This window comes from Bufo gargarizans, chromosome 8, assembly GCF_014858855.1.
Source record: "Bufo gargarizans isolate SCDJY-AF-19 chromosome 8, ASM1485885v1, whole genome shotgun sequence".
Taxonomy (NCBI): domain Eukaryota; kingdom Metazoa; phylum Chordata; class Amphibia; order Anura; family Bufonidae; genus Bufo; species Bufo gargarizans.
In genome coordinates, this window is record NC_058087.1 from 193,549,198 (window position 1) to 193,564,628 (window position 15,431).

At 45.8% G+C, this 15,431-nt stretch overlaps 1 protein-coding gene across 1 annotated transcript; it reads left to right on the forward strand.

Annotated features, from left to right (window-relative positions):
- Positions 1-9,659: 9,659 nt before the first annotated feature.
- On the forward strand, positions 9,660-11,771 carry LOC122945863 (E3 ubiquitin-protein ligase TRIM39-like). Its single transcript, XM_044305117.1, has one exon. The coding sequence runs from the start codon at positions 9,663-9,665 to the stop codon at positions 11,229-11,231; it is 1,569 nt and encodes a 522-aa protein (XP_044161052.1). The 5' UTR covers positions 9,660-9,662; the 3' UTR covers positions 11,232-11,771.
- The last annotated feature ends 3,660 nt before the right edge of the window (positions 11,772-15,431 follow it).

Below are 15,431 nucleotides of genomic sequence, written 5' to 3' on the forward strand. Positions count from 1 at the left end.
GAGCATCCTTTCCGAAGAATGGAGCAGAAGACTGATGCCTGCCATTAGGGAGCCGCCCTGTGGATTGCTATTGACCAGTAAGAGTTCTTTTATCCAGTACTTGAGTGCTAGAATGTGGACATAGTATAGATAGATGAAGAGAGGAGGAAAACTCCTCACGGTGCAATTGCCAAGTCTATTATAAGGAATACAGCTGAGCCAATATTTGGATGAGTGATTTACTATATAAATGAACTGTACTGACTACGGGGAGACAAGTGGTCAAGGAAAAGTTCTGTTGTCTACTACAATTGACTCCTCATCTTTTCCACCACTAACCTTTGCACCTAACAATGCTGGTGTCACGAACAACCAGGGTCCCAGCCTCCAAAGCACCCTAAACACCTACACCATCAAGGCCACCTCAACTACCATCTTGTAAGGATCTGCTGATCCCTGTACTAGAGAGTGCCCCGGAGGATTTAGTGCTGTCTTCCCCATCATCAGGGAGGCTCTGTAACCGTGAGTACAAACAACTACTACCCCCATCGGCTCACCGTGAGCTCACATTTTGCCCCTGCGGTCCGGTTCGCTGCAAATACAGGGGCCTCTGTCAACAATATTAGTCACGCCACCTGTAATCAGCTTCAGAACAAACCTACTTTGCAAAGTGCCAAATTCCACATCCTTCCTTCTGGATCCGCTACTGCCTCACCCCGGGTGGTATATTTTAGTCAGATGTAGTATCTGATGGAAAGTCCATCACTGTCCTATCTATGTAGTGGAGTGCTCTGCAGACTCCTCTCAGCCGCAGTAGTGCGCTATCTCTGGACCTTGGGAAACTAGTGAACAGAGTAAGAAATTCTTCTGTCTAAAACACTGCAGAAATATCCTCAACTGGGTCAACTGAAAGACTTTCAAGTAAAATTGCAGATTGATCATGAGTGAGGCCTTCTGTTCAGCCTCACAGGTGAATCCCATGTCCATAAGCTTGTGGAGCAAGAACTTCAACACCTCGAAGCTTCTGAACGTGTGGAAGGCCCAACTCCTTGGATCTCCCCAATCACTGAGGCAGCCTGGTAAAATCAGATTAGGTGTGGATATGCAACATGCCAACCGAGATATTCATAGAGAAAGGCACATAACGTCTAATGTTGATGACATTCTCATTCTTGATCTACAATGTGGGTATCATCAGCTTGAGTTGCATCCAGACTCCAGATATATTACTACTTTTAGCACTCATGTGGGCCTGTGAAGATTGAAGAGGCTGAACTTTCCATCAGCTGCAGAAATATTTCAGAATGTTATCAGACAGGTTCTTTCAGGAGTTCCTGGAGCCCTTATATTCAGCACAACCCAAGAAGAACATGACAATCACAACAAGTATTTTAGAGACGGCATACTTGCAATTTACTGTAAATAAATCAAAATGTCAGTTCAAACACAACTCATTTACATTTTTGGCTATATTTTTCCGGGTCTTTCAACTGACCCTCAGAAAACAGCTGCTATAAACTCTGGCAGTCAGTCTGAAAATGTTTTAGAGTAGACGTTTGGAGTTTTCTAGGACTGGTCGCTCACTGTGGACCTTTCATACCTGATCTGGCTACTGTTTTTGAACCTCTCACATCTAGGGTGGCCACTGGTTTCACCCTAGAAAGCCGCACCTCACCATCCATGCCCCCAAACCACGCCCACAATGCCCCCAAACCACACCCCCACATAAGTGAAGCTACGCCCCCACCACCGGCCGGAAAAACAAGGGGGAGGAGAGGGAAGAACTTTGTGAATGGAAGGTGAGCGGGGGCAGCCGGGGTGCTTCTCTCCCCCTCAGTCAGCCACAGGGAGCCATGCCTGCGACTGGGGGTGAGAGAAGCCTCGGTCAGTTGCTGCAGCTCACGCTCAGACAGCACAATGCTGCGTGAGCTACTGAAAAAGGGGACATCCCTGTGTCCGTCCAGGCACTGCGCGGGACGGAGGACAGGGACCCTGAAAACCGGACGTCTGGCCACTCTACTCACATCACCAAAAAAGATGGTCCTTGGTCATGGACTATCCAACGTCAAAGAACATTTGACACACTGAAGTCCAGTCTGACTAGTGACACAGTCTGTCTGGCCTATTTTGACCCTCTAAAGCAGACATGCTCAACCTGCAGCCCTCCAGCTTTTGCAAAACTACAACTCCCATCATTCCCGGACAGCCTACAGAAGGGCATGGTGGGAGTTGTAGTTGTAAAACAGCTAGAGGGCTGCAGGTTGAGCATCCCTGCTATAAAGTTTACAGACATTATTGTGGGTGCCAGTCCAGTAGGCTGTAACCCAATGATGTCCCACGTTTCAATAGTCTGTTTAAAGGAATTCTGTCACCAAGTTTGGGGCTTTAGAGATGCGGACATGCACGGCTAGATCGCCGCTAGCATGTCCGCAATATACCGGTCCTATAGGGCTGTGTGCTTTTATTTTATGTAAAAAAGGATTTTAGAGATATGTAAATTATTCTTGTAGGTGTCCAAGGGGCTGTACAAACCTTCCTGTTGCCCAGCCACGCCCGCCTGTGAAGGAGCCCAGCACCGCCTATGTCCTCCGAATCTCCTCCTTTCATCAACGATAGATTGTCGTAATCAAGCGATGCGCGAGCTGGCGCATGCGCAGTGCCGGTATAGTGTTCCTTCCCTGTGCTGGCATCAGCCTCAGGGAAAGAACTGAGCATGTGCGAGCTCGCGTATCGCGAGATTCAGGCAATCTATCGATGAAAGGAGGAGATTCAGAGGACATAGGCGGTGCTGGGCTCCTTCACAGGCGGGCGTGGCTGGGCACCAGGAAGGTTCGTACAGCCCCTTGGACACCTACAAGAATAATTTACATATCTCTAAAATCCTTTTTTACATAAAATAAAAGCACACAGCCCTATAGGACAGGTATATTGTGGACATGCTAGCGGCGATCTAACCGTGCATGTCCGCATCTCTATAGCCTAAAACTTGGTGACAGAATCCCTTTAAACTGTGTTAAAGTTGAATGTACTGTATATGTGTTCCTGGTCCTTTAAGACAGCAGCCATTGTAATATGATGCTGGAGGGACACGCCCCCGATGATGTCAGCTGCCTGTTTGAAGACAGAGTGTGAGAAGAGAAGCAGGAAGTGACGAGACAGGGAGCAGCAGCCATCTTGGCAAGAGGAAAGGCTGGTGTCTGTGCTGTACTGAGAGTGTGTGGAGATATTAGAGGACTTTCCTGGGCAGCCAAGCCGTGTGTATTTCAGTCCAGAGACGGACGGAGTATAAAGAGACCACGTGGAGCCACGCTGAATGGACTGAGCTCAGTGGCTAATCAGTGAAACGGACGTTGTGGCTGTGTATATCGCCACCAAAGTTACAGACTCGCAGTGCTGTTGAGTACCGGACAATAACTGCTAAACCCCGGCTTACATCCCCCCTCAGTGTATGGATTCTGCAGGACGGTCAGTGGCTGAGTGATACCTGCTGGTGGACTCCATTGCATCCACCTGGTTTCCCTGCCTGCTGAGGAGGATTTCATTGCTTCGGATATTGTGATAACTATGAGGAGAGGATCAAAGAAAGGAACGACATTGGGTCCCACCGCCTGCTTCTACAGACTGTAAGTGGTCCACCTGGTCCACTTGAAAAAAGGGTGTGTGCACCCAACTGTGAACATAGGGTCCGTTAGGGATAGTTTTGGGAATAAAGTTCATTCAGTGTCCGTACTGCAGAAGCGGACGTAGTAAAAGTGGGAACTATTGCAGAATCTGCCTTTAATTGTTCATACTATACTGTGTATTGTGCTTTTTTACCTTTAACTTAACTTTGTTAACCTGTGGTAAATGCATTTTTCTTGAGCTTGACCACTGCGCGTGTGTTTTTTTTTTCTGGTTGCGGAGCCCAAACCACCTGCCTTGCTCTCGGTTCACAACTGGCACCATTCCTACAATCTCTTATGGTAGCAAGGCCTTAATAGAGAAGGAACAGCGCCATTCACAAACTGAGAGGGAAGCTCTTGCTGTTGTGTAGGGATGCCTTCATTTCTGTCTTTACCTTTTTGGTCGTCAATTCACATTGGTAAGTGACCGTACACCACTCATTCCAACCTTCAATAAACTTTCTTCAAACCGCCCCCCTCATGAATTCAACGCTGGCTACTCCACCTACAGAACCACCACTTTCATTTCAGATATAAGGCAGGAGCTGTGAACCCTCCAGACTATTTTTCGAGACACCCATCAACTCAATCTATCAAGGTTGATATGCCAGCAACTTCTTCACTGAGGAGCGTGTACATTTTGTTGTTGCACATTCTGTACCAAGAGCAATGACTGTGGAGGAAAGCAAACAAGCGGTGGAGTCTGATCCCCAACTTCAGTTAGTTATTGACACGATTCAGTCTAAGAGCTGGAGCTCCTTTCTTGTTGGGGCCAGCCTTCAATCACAGGATCAAACAGTGGACCTGCAGACTCTCTTTAATGTACGACAATCCCTCTCTGACACAAATATACGTGACAATCACCTGGTAATACCTTAGAAACGTCATAACAGAGTGCAAGATTTGGCTCACAAGGTTCATCAAGGTGTGGTGAGAACCAAGCAATTGCTTAGGGAGAAGGTATGGTTTCCAGGACTTGGCAAAAGGTTGGAAGTAGTCATTGAAACATGTGAACCTTGTCAAGCAACTACTGTTGACCATACTAATATGGTGTTGGACCCCCTTTTGCCTCCAGAACTGCCTTAATTCTACGTGGCATTGATTCCACAAGGTGCTGATAGCATTCTTTAGAAATGTTGGCCCATATTGATAGGATAGCATCTTGCAGTTGATGGAGATTTGAGGGATGCACATCCAGGGCACGAAGCTCCCGTTCCACCACATCCCAAAGATGCTCTATTGGGTTGAGTTCTGGTGACTGTGGGGGCCATTTTGGTCCAGTGAACTCATTGTCATGTTCAAGAAACCAATTTGAAATGATTCGAGCTTTGTGACATGGTGCATTATCCTGCTGGAAGTAGCCATCAGAGGATGGGTACATGGTGGTCATGAAGGGATGGAAATGGTCATAAACAATGCTCAGGTAGCCCGTGGCATTTAAACGATGGCCAATTGACACTAAGGGGCCTAAAGTGTGCCCAGAAAACATCCCCCACACCATTACACCACCGCCACCGGCCTGCACAGTGGTAACAAGGCATGATGGATACATGTTCTCATTCTGTTTACGCCAAATTCGGACTCTACCATTTGAATGTCTCAACAAAAATCGAGACTCATCAGACCAGGCAACATTTTTCCAGTCTTTAACAGTCCAATTTTGGTGAGCGCGTGCAAATTGTAGCCTCTTTTTCCTATTTGTAGTGGAGATGAGTGGTACCCGGTGGGGTCTTCTGCTGTTGTAGCCCATCCGCCTCAAGGTTGTGCGTGTTGTGGCTTCACAAATGCTTTGCTGCAGACCTCGGTTGTAACGAGTGGTTATTTCAGTCAACGTTGCTCTTCTATCAGCTTGAATCAGTCGGCCCATTCTCCTCTGACCTCCAGCATCCACAAGGCATTTTCGCCCACAGGACTGCCGCATACTGGATGTTTTTCCCTTTTCACACCATTCTTTGTAAACCCTAGAAATGGTTGTGCGTGAAAATCCCAGTAACTGAGCAGATTGTGAAATACTCAGACTGGCCCGTCTGGCACCAACAACCATGCCACGCTCAAAATTGCTTAAATCACCTTTCTTTCCCATTCTGACATTCAGTTTGGAGTTCAGGAGATTGTCTTGACCAGGACCACAACCCTACATGCATTGAAGCAACTGCCATGTGATTGGTTGACTAGATAATCGCATTAATGAGAAATAGACCAGATGTTGCTAATAATTCTTTAGGTGAGTGTATGTCTCCATTGCCAGAACGTCCATTGACTGCTGTTAGTGTTGATTTCTGTACTTTGTTAGATCGTTCCTATTCACTTGTTTTCATGGATAATTTTTCTAGGTTTCCAGTCCTTGAACCTGTTTCATCAACCTCTACAAGAGCCGTTATACCAACATTGGAGAAGATCTGCCTATGGTAAACCTGAAACAGTAAAGACTGATAATGGGCCGCCTGGTGCAGACTTAAATAGCCCCCATTATGTGCCAGTAATAACAGCCCCCCATTATGTGCCAGTAAACACCCCATTATGTGCCAGTAATGACAGCCCCCCATTATGTGCCAGTAAACACCCCATTATGTGCCAGTAATGACCGCCCCCCCCCCATTATGTGCCAGTAATGACAGCCCCCCCATTATGTGCTAGTAATGACAGCCCCCACATTATGTGCTAGTAATGACAGCCCCCCCATTATGTGCCAATAATGACAGCCCCCCCATTATGTGCCAGTAATGACAGCCCCCCCATTATGTGCCAGCAATGACAGCCCCTCCATTATGTGCCAGTAATGACAGCCCCCATTATGTGCCAGTAATGACAGCCCCCCCATTATGTGCTAGTAATGACAGCCCCCACATTATGTGCTAGTAATGACAGCACCCCCATTATGTGCTAGTAATGACAACCCCTCCATTATGTGCCAGTAATGACAGCCCCCCATTATGTTCCAGTAATGACAGCCCCCACATTATATGCTAGTAATGACAGCACCCCCATTATGTGCTAGTAAAAGTATTGTATATCTAAAAATAAAAATATAAAAACACTAAGGCCTCTTTCAGACGGGCGTTGCAGGAAAAGGTGCGGGTGCGTTGCGGGAACGTGCGCGATTTTTCGGCGTGAGTGCAAAACATTGTAATGCGTTTTCCACGCGCGTGAGAAAAATCGGCATGTTTGGTACCCAAACCCGAATTTCTTCACAGAAGTTCGGGCTTGGGATCGGTGTTCAGTAGATTGTATTATTTTCCCTTATAAACTGGTTATAAGGGAAAATAATAGCATTCTGAATACAGAATGCATAGTACAATAGCGCTGGAGGGGTTAAAATTTTTTTTTTTAGCTCACCCCAATCCACTTGATTGCGCAGCCGGCTTCTCTTCTGTCTTCTTCTTTGCTGTGTGCAGGAAAAGGACCGGTGGTGACGTCACTCCAGTCATCACATGGTCCGTCACATGATCTTTTACCATGGTGATGGATCATGTGATGACCGGAGTGACGTCACCACAGGTCCTTTTCCTGCACACAGCAAAGATGAAGACAGAAGAGATGCCGGCTGCGCGAGCAAGTGGATTAAGGTGAGTTAAATGATTATTATTTTTTAACCCCTCCAGCGCTATTGTACTATGCATTCTGTATTCAGATTGCTATTATTTTCTCTTATAACCATGTTATAAGGGAAAATAATAATGATCGGGTCTCCATCCCGATCTTCTCCTAGAAACCGTACGTGAAAATCACACCGCATCCGCACTTGCTTGCGGATGCTTGCGATTTTCACGCAACCCCATTCATTTCTATGGGGCCTGCGTTACGTGAAAAACGCACAAAGAGGAGCACAAGTGATGCGTGAAAATAACTGCTCGTGTGCACAACCCCATAGAAATGAATGGGTCGGGATTCAGTGCAGGTGCAATGTGTTCAACTCACGCATCTCATCTGCGCGGAATACTCGCTCGTGTGAAAGGTGCCTTATGCTTACCTCCTTGGCAGCGATGCGATGCAGGCCTCTTCCGGCCAGTGTCCCGCGCTGTACGGCTCAGGCAGCGCAATGACGTCATCGCGCCGCCTCCGCCGGCCTCTGATAGGCTGCCGGCACACTGCCTGCAGCCTATCAGAGGAAGGGAAAGGGACACGCCTCTCCCTCCCCTGCCGCAGCACAGGCTTCTGTATTGTTGTCCTGAGGACGGCGATACAGATGACTATGGAGATTAGCGCTTCCACAATGGAAGCGCTCATCTCCCTGTGTACAGCCAGCCAGTCGCAGGGGCAACATGTGAGGTTCACGGTAGACCGATGAGGGGTCAAATGATATAACACACAGGTCATCAGTTACTCACGGTTAGCAGATAGCCTCCCTGGGCCGGCAGCACAGTGTTGAGGTGGACAGCACGAAATCCTCCGGGGCACGCTCTGTGGTAGGAAGCATCAGCCAAGATGGTGGTTGAGGTGCCCTTGATGTTAGGGGGCTTGTTGCGGCTGAGTCCTTTGATGTATTTTGTCGTGACGCCAGTACCGTTAATGGTGGTACAACCATAGGTAGTAATAATGAGGTAGACAGTGGTAAGATGCAACTCACAACTTTTACTTTAGAGATTTTTTCAGTTGCTGTGCTACAATTATGCAGTCTCTGGATGGTACAGAGACGATACTGCAAATCCACTGTTTAAGGCTTGTCAGGTGCTTGGTTGGTTTTGGAGCAGTGGGTTACCTTAATTTCAGTGGAATCTTGATGAGGTTGCCGGAGGGTATCCTTCACCTAAAATATCCCAAAGGTCCTTTCTGCCTGGGTTACGGCTTTTATCCTTTGGACGAAGTTAAATTTGTTCTCTTCTCTTGTCCCTCTCTGGACTAGAACTTTTCTTTTAGAGCTGAAGTGCTGGATCTGCACCTTTTCACTCTCTGAACTTCACACTGACCTGGGATCTCAATTGAACTGATCTGCTCTAACCACTGACCTGAACTGAACTAGAAACTCCTCTGTTCACTGTCTCACTAGGCCTGACCTGAATATATATAGGACCTGCACTTTATCCCCATCTAGTGGTGGGATGTATAAATTGCACCTAATAGGCCTGTTAACAGGAATTTTGCAGTTACAAAAATGCAACGTTATACATTACAGTACAATGCAATTATTATGATCAAAAGTACTTTTAAGCAGTGCCCACACACACTTAGTGGGACGCTGCATGTGCCCCGCCACTTCTGAGCAGCTCAGGGGGTGGGGGGGGGGCGGCAATTGCCCCGTTGCCCTCCCCCCCTGGATCCGCCACTGGATCCGGTTCCTGCACTTTTACACCTGGCAGTGCATGGCCTTGGTCACATACATCGCTCCAGCCAATGACTGGCTTCAGCAGTGACACGCTGCTTGTGACCACATCACTGCTGAAGCCAGTGATTGGCTGGAGATGCACATGTGACCATGGCCGTGCGGTGCCAGGTGAGAACAGCGCTGGGAGCAGGTAAGTATAACTCTTCAGTTTTTGTATTTGCGGCCCCTTGTGACAGTGCAGCCCTCAGACCAAAAAATGTTGTGCACCCCTGGTCTAAAGTAAATCAACCGAAGCGAGTTATAAATGTAGACAAGAGGGTCTAAGACAGGAATCAGCAACCTTCAGCACTGCAGGTGTGGTGAAACTACATCTCCCATCATGCACACTTGCTTGGCTGTTCTCTTAACTCTCACAGAAGAGAAAGGTGCATGCTGGGAGATGTAGTTCCACAGCAGCTAGAGTGCCGAGGGTTGCTGATTCTTGGTCTAAGATGTTTAGAAAGATATGGAAGAGTTTACAGAGTAGCCACTGAATTCCACCAAAGACAGGAGTCCGGGGAAATCTGTAACTGCGCTACAACTACTCCACCAGGATCCGCACCAGATCCCGTCAGTGATCACTCATCATTGTGTTCCTCTGTATGAATCAGCAGTAAACACAATCTCTGAGCTGCAGGGCTACATTCTTCTACAGGAGCTCTCTGCCCTCTCATGTGAAGAGACTTTTCCCCTTTCGGTTCCTGCTCCTCAGTACTACAATGGCGTTTGCTGATCTGAGAGCGGAGCTGGACTGCTCCATCTGCCTGAGCCTCTATACAGATCCTGTATCCCTGAGATGTGGACACAACTTCTGCCGCTCGTGTATTGTGACAGTGCTGGATGCACAGGAGGCAGCTGGAGTGTATTCCTGTCCTGACTGCAGAGCAGAATATCTGAAGCGTCCAGCCCTGGAGAAGAACAGGAAGCTGGGGAACATAGTGGAGCGTCTCTTATCTGCTCAGCCTGACATGGAGGAGACCGGGATCTTCTGTACTTACTGTACTAAGTCTCCTGTCCCGGCTGTGAGGACATGTCTGCAGTGTGAGATGTCTCTATGTGATGACCACCTGACAGCCCACAACAAGATGGTGGATCATATATTATCAGAACCCACCAGATCCTTTGGCAGCATAAAATGTTCCCTCCACAAGAAGGTTCTGGAGTTATACTGCCCGCAGGACGCAGCTTGTGTGTGTGCGTTTTGCTGTCTGGTCGGTGAGCACAGGGGACACCAGGTGGAACTTCTAGATGAGGCATCTGAGAAGAAGAAGAAGAAACTGAGGAAATATCTGGAGGAACTAAACCCACAAAAAGCAAAAATTCAGATGAAACTTCAGAATCTGCAAGATCGTAAGAGGAATATTCAGAAGAAGGCCTCTGATAAGAGGAAGAACATCAGGAAGTTATTTATGGACATTAAGGAACAACTGAAAATGGCAGAAAAAAAAGCGCTGAGCGAGATCTCCAGGCAGGAGGAGAAGATTGTGTCCCAGATATCTGATCTGATCAAGAAGCTGGAAATAGAGGAGGACGAGCTGTCCAGGAAGATGCGTCACGTGGAGGAGATGTGTCATGTCACCGACCCAATAAGACTCCTACAAGAAAGTGACATTACAGTATGTGGTCATGGAGATGATGAGGACACAGGGGGAGATGGTGGAGAGGGCAGGTCTGAGGATGATCTGGATGAGGTTCTGATCTCACTGACCTTACACCGATCTATGAGGGATATTGTCACCAATGTCACATCAGAGCTCGGGCTCCATGTTCCAGACATATTGCTGGATAAGGACACTGCTCATAGACATGTGAAGCTATCAGAAGATCTGAAAACAGCAACAAGAACAGAAGAAGAACAGAACAGATCAGAATCACCAGGAAGGTTCCTGAATTATCCCCAGGTGTTGAGCAGATGTGGCCTCTCCTCAGGAAGACATTACTGGGAGGTAGAGTGGGACCAGATAGGAGGGTGTGAGATTGGACTGTCTTATCCCAGTATAGAAAGGAAAGGACAGGAGTCTTGTATTATATATAATGATAAATCTTGGAGTCTGGTTATGTTTGGTGCAGTATGTGGAATGTATCACAAATCAGGCAGATCCCCCCTCAGTGTAGATAGAACATGTCCTAGACTTGGCGTCTTCTTAGACTATGAGGCCGGGCGTCTGTCCTTCTATCAGCTGTGTGACCCCATCAGACACTTACACACCTTCACTGCCTCCTTCTCTGAACCCCTACATGTTGTCTTCTGGTTGTGGTCTGGAGACTCTGTTAGAATAATAAGCTGAGGCCGACGCGTCCTTTCAGAACTATTGAACATAAAAGAATGCATATTATGAAGGCTTATACAGATTACAATATGGGGTGGTATATGTACTGTATGAGAAGCCATCTTGTCTGATGTTAAAGTGAGGTGAATTTCTCAAGAATTGCTAACTAAGAAATTAAGAGTTTTTGCATAGTCTGCTCTTTTGTGAAAGAGGTTTAGACAGAGACGTATCATAAAATGCTGTCTGTAGATAGGTAACCATATGGAGGGAATGTGATGAGTTTTGGTTATTCCCAGTAGTAAAAAGAATATCATTTTATTATTCATTGTAATATTAATCCTCATGTAAATGGATTTTGGTTTTTATATGATATATCCTGGAATCGTGTGTTTTTAAATGACTAGAGGTGTGGTAATTACGTTATATTTGTGTGATGTTAGGCTTGAGGTCAAACTTGCAATGTAGTCTCAGAGTGTTATGTCAGAGACGGGGGTAGTTAATTAGTAGGTTTTTCAGAAAATCTCTTGAAAAGGGGATTGTGGACATAGTCTGGGAGTGTATACTTAAGATGTCTGTGGGAATAGAGGACTAAATCCTTAATACACATTCATGTTTGCAATATATTGTTTTAGAAGTTCTGTCGAAAATCTCAGTTAAAGATTATCCTTACTTCAAATTAAAAGACAAAATGGAAAATAGCTGTAATTGCAAAACCTTTTTACACGGATCTCTAGTGCCATCTAATGGTAGAGGAAATTAAGACAGGTGTTGCGAAATAGGTGGGTGGAATAAAATCGCTGATGTCATTAGTTACTGATCAACTTGACCAATCCCACTTCTACATGGGATAAAAAGGCAGCATCCTCAGCCTCATTCTGACGACCACCACCTATCCAGCCATCCAGGGGAATCCACTCATTTCTGGAGAGCCACCTCTTGATCCATTCAGATCCACCCATCATTCCATTTTTCAATCTATCCAAGGAGGCCACAACAATACAGGGACAAATAGGACCAGACCAGTCTATATTCCTGAACTTTGACTCTGATCTCATCCAGTCAGATTATCTGGTATAGTATACTTTTCTATACATTAATTTCATATATATATATATATATATATTGTATCAACTATATTTTTTATATTTTTTGTGTAGGAAACATACTGAATTGGATTATTGTACCTGCAGTATCAATTGTACCTTTTCCAGTATGGGGAGATAAATCATATTACCGTATCATCTCCAAAGAACTGTTTTTATTCTAGTCACATATAGTTGAATATATATATATATATATATATATATATATATATATATATATATATGTGTGTATGTAAGGAAATATGATGGACATCTGATACATCCGTGGCTGGGAGAAATCAAGTGTACAGTTAAGGAATGGTCTCATTGGGTTATTATTAAGAAATCTAATTATATTATTGATTAGAGTCATATTCTTTGGGTTATTTTGTCCTGATTGCATATCTTTGATTATTATAATATTATTGTTACCGATTTTATAATTGATTATTTGATTGTCACCAATTTTTATATTATATTGATTATTTTGCACTGAATTATTATTATTATTAATAAATATATATCTATATATTGCATACCTTTTTCCTTTTTGTATTCAATTCAATGCAGATAAAAGAGCTTATATTATTTAATATTCCTTGGAGATCAGATCCAGAATCGATGCTTGAGACAAAGGGAAAAGTTACGTCGTCTGCACACGAGTTCGGGTGAACGCACATCAGACCCGCAGCGTATCCGCACCAATACCTGCAATGTGTGATTACGGTTTTTGGTGCGGATAAGATGCGGTTTTCCACTGAAAAGGGTGAAATCCGCAGCTAAAACCACAAACATAACTGACGGGCCGCACATCTGGGAATCCGCACGTAAATAATCGGCGAAGTGTACGTGATCGGGGTAATCTCATACACTTTGCTGGTGCTGTAATTCCTTACGGTTTTTCCACATGGGAATTCGCGTGGAAAGACTGAGCGTATTCCGCAACGTGCGCAGATGGCCTTCGGGTACAAGCGCACGGTGCGTATTACCTGCTGGTTTTCCAGAGTGAAATAATACCGCCTAAGCAGATGGGATTCCCAGTATCTCATCTACACGGAGCGGAAGTTTCCTGCGTCAGGAGTGACCTGCGGAGCAGATCCGGAGATCTGCGGCCAGTGGATCGTCCGTGCGGATTTCTCCCTTTACAATGCAGAGGGGGAGATCTGGGGAAATCCGTGTCAGGATCTGCAGGTAACAGGTGTGGATCCTGGAGCGGAGATACACCGCCGAGTGCACGTACCTCATGGGGGCATCATTAACCCTTCCCCGTCCTGCACTGATGTCGCTGTAGGGGCTTCTTTATGTTTCTGGGACACATTTGGGGAACATATAATTATTAATCAGCTTTTCCTATTTCTGTAGAGATGTGACAATGTGACGCTTCTTTCCGCACTATACGCGGCATTTGTTGTTTAAACTCTCTACTGCACCCAGAAGCACTACAGATACCAGCCGGCGATGGCTCAGGCGGCTTTAAATCTGCTCCACTATTTTCCAAAGATGGTACAAAACATGTATTTTTACCTCTTGTGTCACCCCCATCTCCTCACAGATGGTAAGCTCTTGTGTCTCCCTTATCTCCTCATAGATTGTAAGCTCTTGTGTCACCCCCATCTCCTCACAGATGGTAAGCTCTTGTGTCTCCCTTATCTCCTCATAGATTGTAAGCTCTTGTGTCTCCCCCATCTCCTCATAGATTGTAAGCTCTTGTGTCACCCCCATCTCCTCACAGATGGTAAGCTCTTGTGTCTGCCCTATCTCCTCATAGATTGTAAGCTCTTGTGTCTCCTCTATCTCCTCATAGATTGTAAGCTCTTGTGTCTCCCCTATCTCCTCATAGATTGTAAGCTCTTGTGTCTCCCTTATCTCCGTATAGATTGTAAGCTCTTGCGAGCAGGGTCCTCATTCCTCTTGTTGCAATTACTGCCTTGTCTGTTGCTCTGTAATTTGTGACTATTTGCACATGAGCCCCTGATTGTAAAGCGCTGCGGAATATGTTGGCGCTATTTAAATAAAGATTATTATTATTATTATGAGCTATTTGCTGCCGATCGCTCCCGAGGAATGGAGCTGAGACATGGACCTAAAGAGGCCCTTCAATAAGTCAGGACGATAATGTGCCCAAAATAACACTTGTACATGCTGCGTGCAGGATTTATTATCTGTTTTAGACACATTGTGGCCTCATTAGATAATGGGTGTGGCTTAGAGGAGGGGGAGTGGCCTGAAATGTATCAAACTGTGACAACATTTTGGGGCAAATAGTTGATCTAAAGCAGAGGTGCACAACCCGCGGCCCGCAGCGCCGCACTGTGAGATGGGGAAACTGCTCTCCTGGTCTGGACACTGTTTGTGTAGATTACATTAAACTAGAAAAGCTACAATTTCTGGGGAAGTTATGTGAAGTGTTCTTGCCTCCAGCAGTAGTCTACAACTGGAGTGGGCGGAGTAACTGGGTGGAGTGGGCAGAGTAACTTTATGTAGTGGGCGGAGTAACTGGGTGGAGTGGGCAGAGTAACTTTATGCAGTGGGCGGAGTAACTGGGTGGAGTGGCTGGAGTAACTGTGGAAAGGTTGGACTGGGCAGAGTAACTTTATGCAGTGGGCGGAGTAACTTTATGCAGTGGGCACAGTAACTGTGTGGAGTGTTTGGAGTGAGTAAAGATAGTAAACATTACACTAACCAATTGATTAAATTTAAAAAGAGCTTGGTAGAGTGAGAAATGCATTTATTTATACAGCACATTTAATTGCAATGTTGTTGCCCAAAGTGCTTCACAGTTACATTAAAACATACATTTATAAAAACATTAGCAGCATTATCAAGCCTAGCAGATGAAGGTATGACCACATGCATTTGGGGGGTCTCAGCATCTTGACGTAGAATGGAGGTGAAGGTGTGCGTTCTGTCTGATGATAATCAATATTCACAACCACTGCTTCCTGGCAACGCTCATGCCCCGTTTATGCGGCTCTAAGCGTGTGACACCACATCACTATGTACCTCCTGGGCACAGTCACTGTCAACCTCCATTTCCACTATGCTGCTGTGGAGCTCCGGATCCCGAATGTCACAAACCTCCATTTCTACTATGTTGCTGTGGGGCTCCGGATCCCGAATGTCACAAACCTCCATT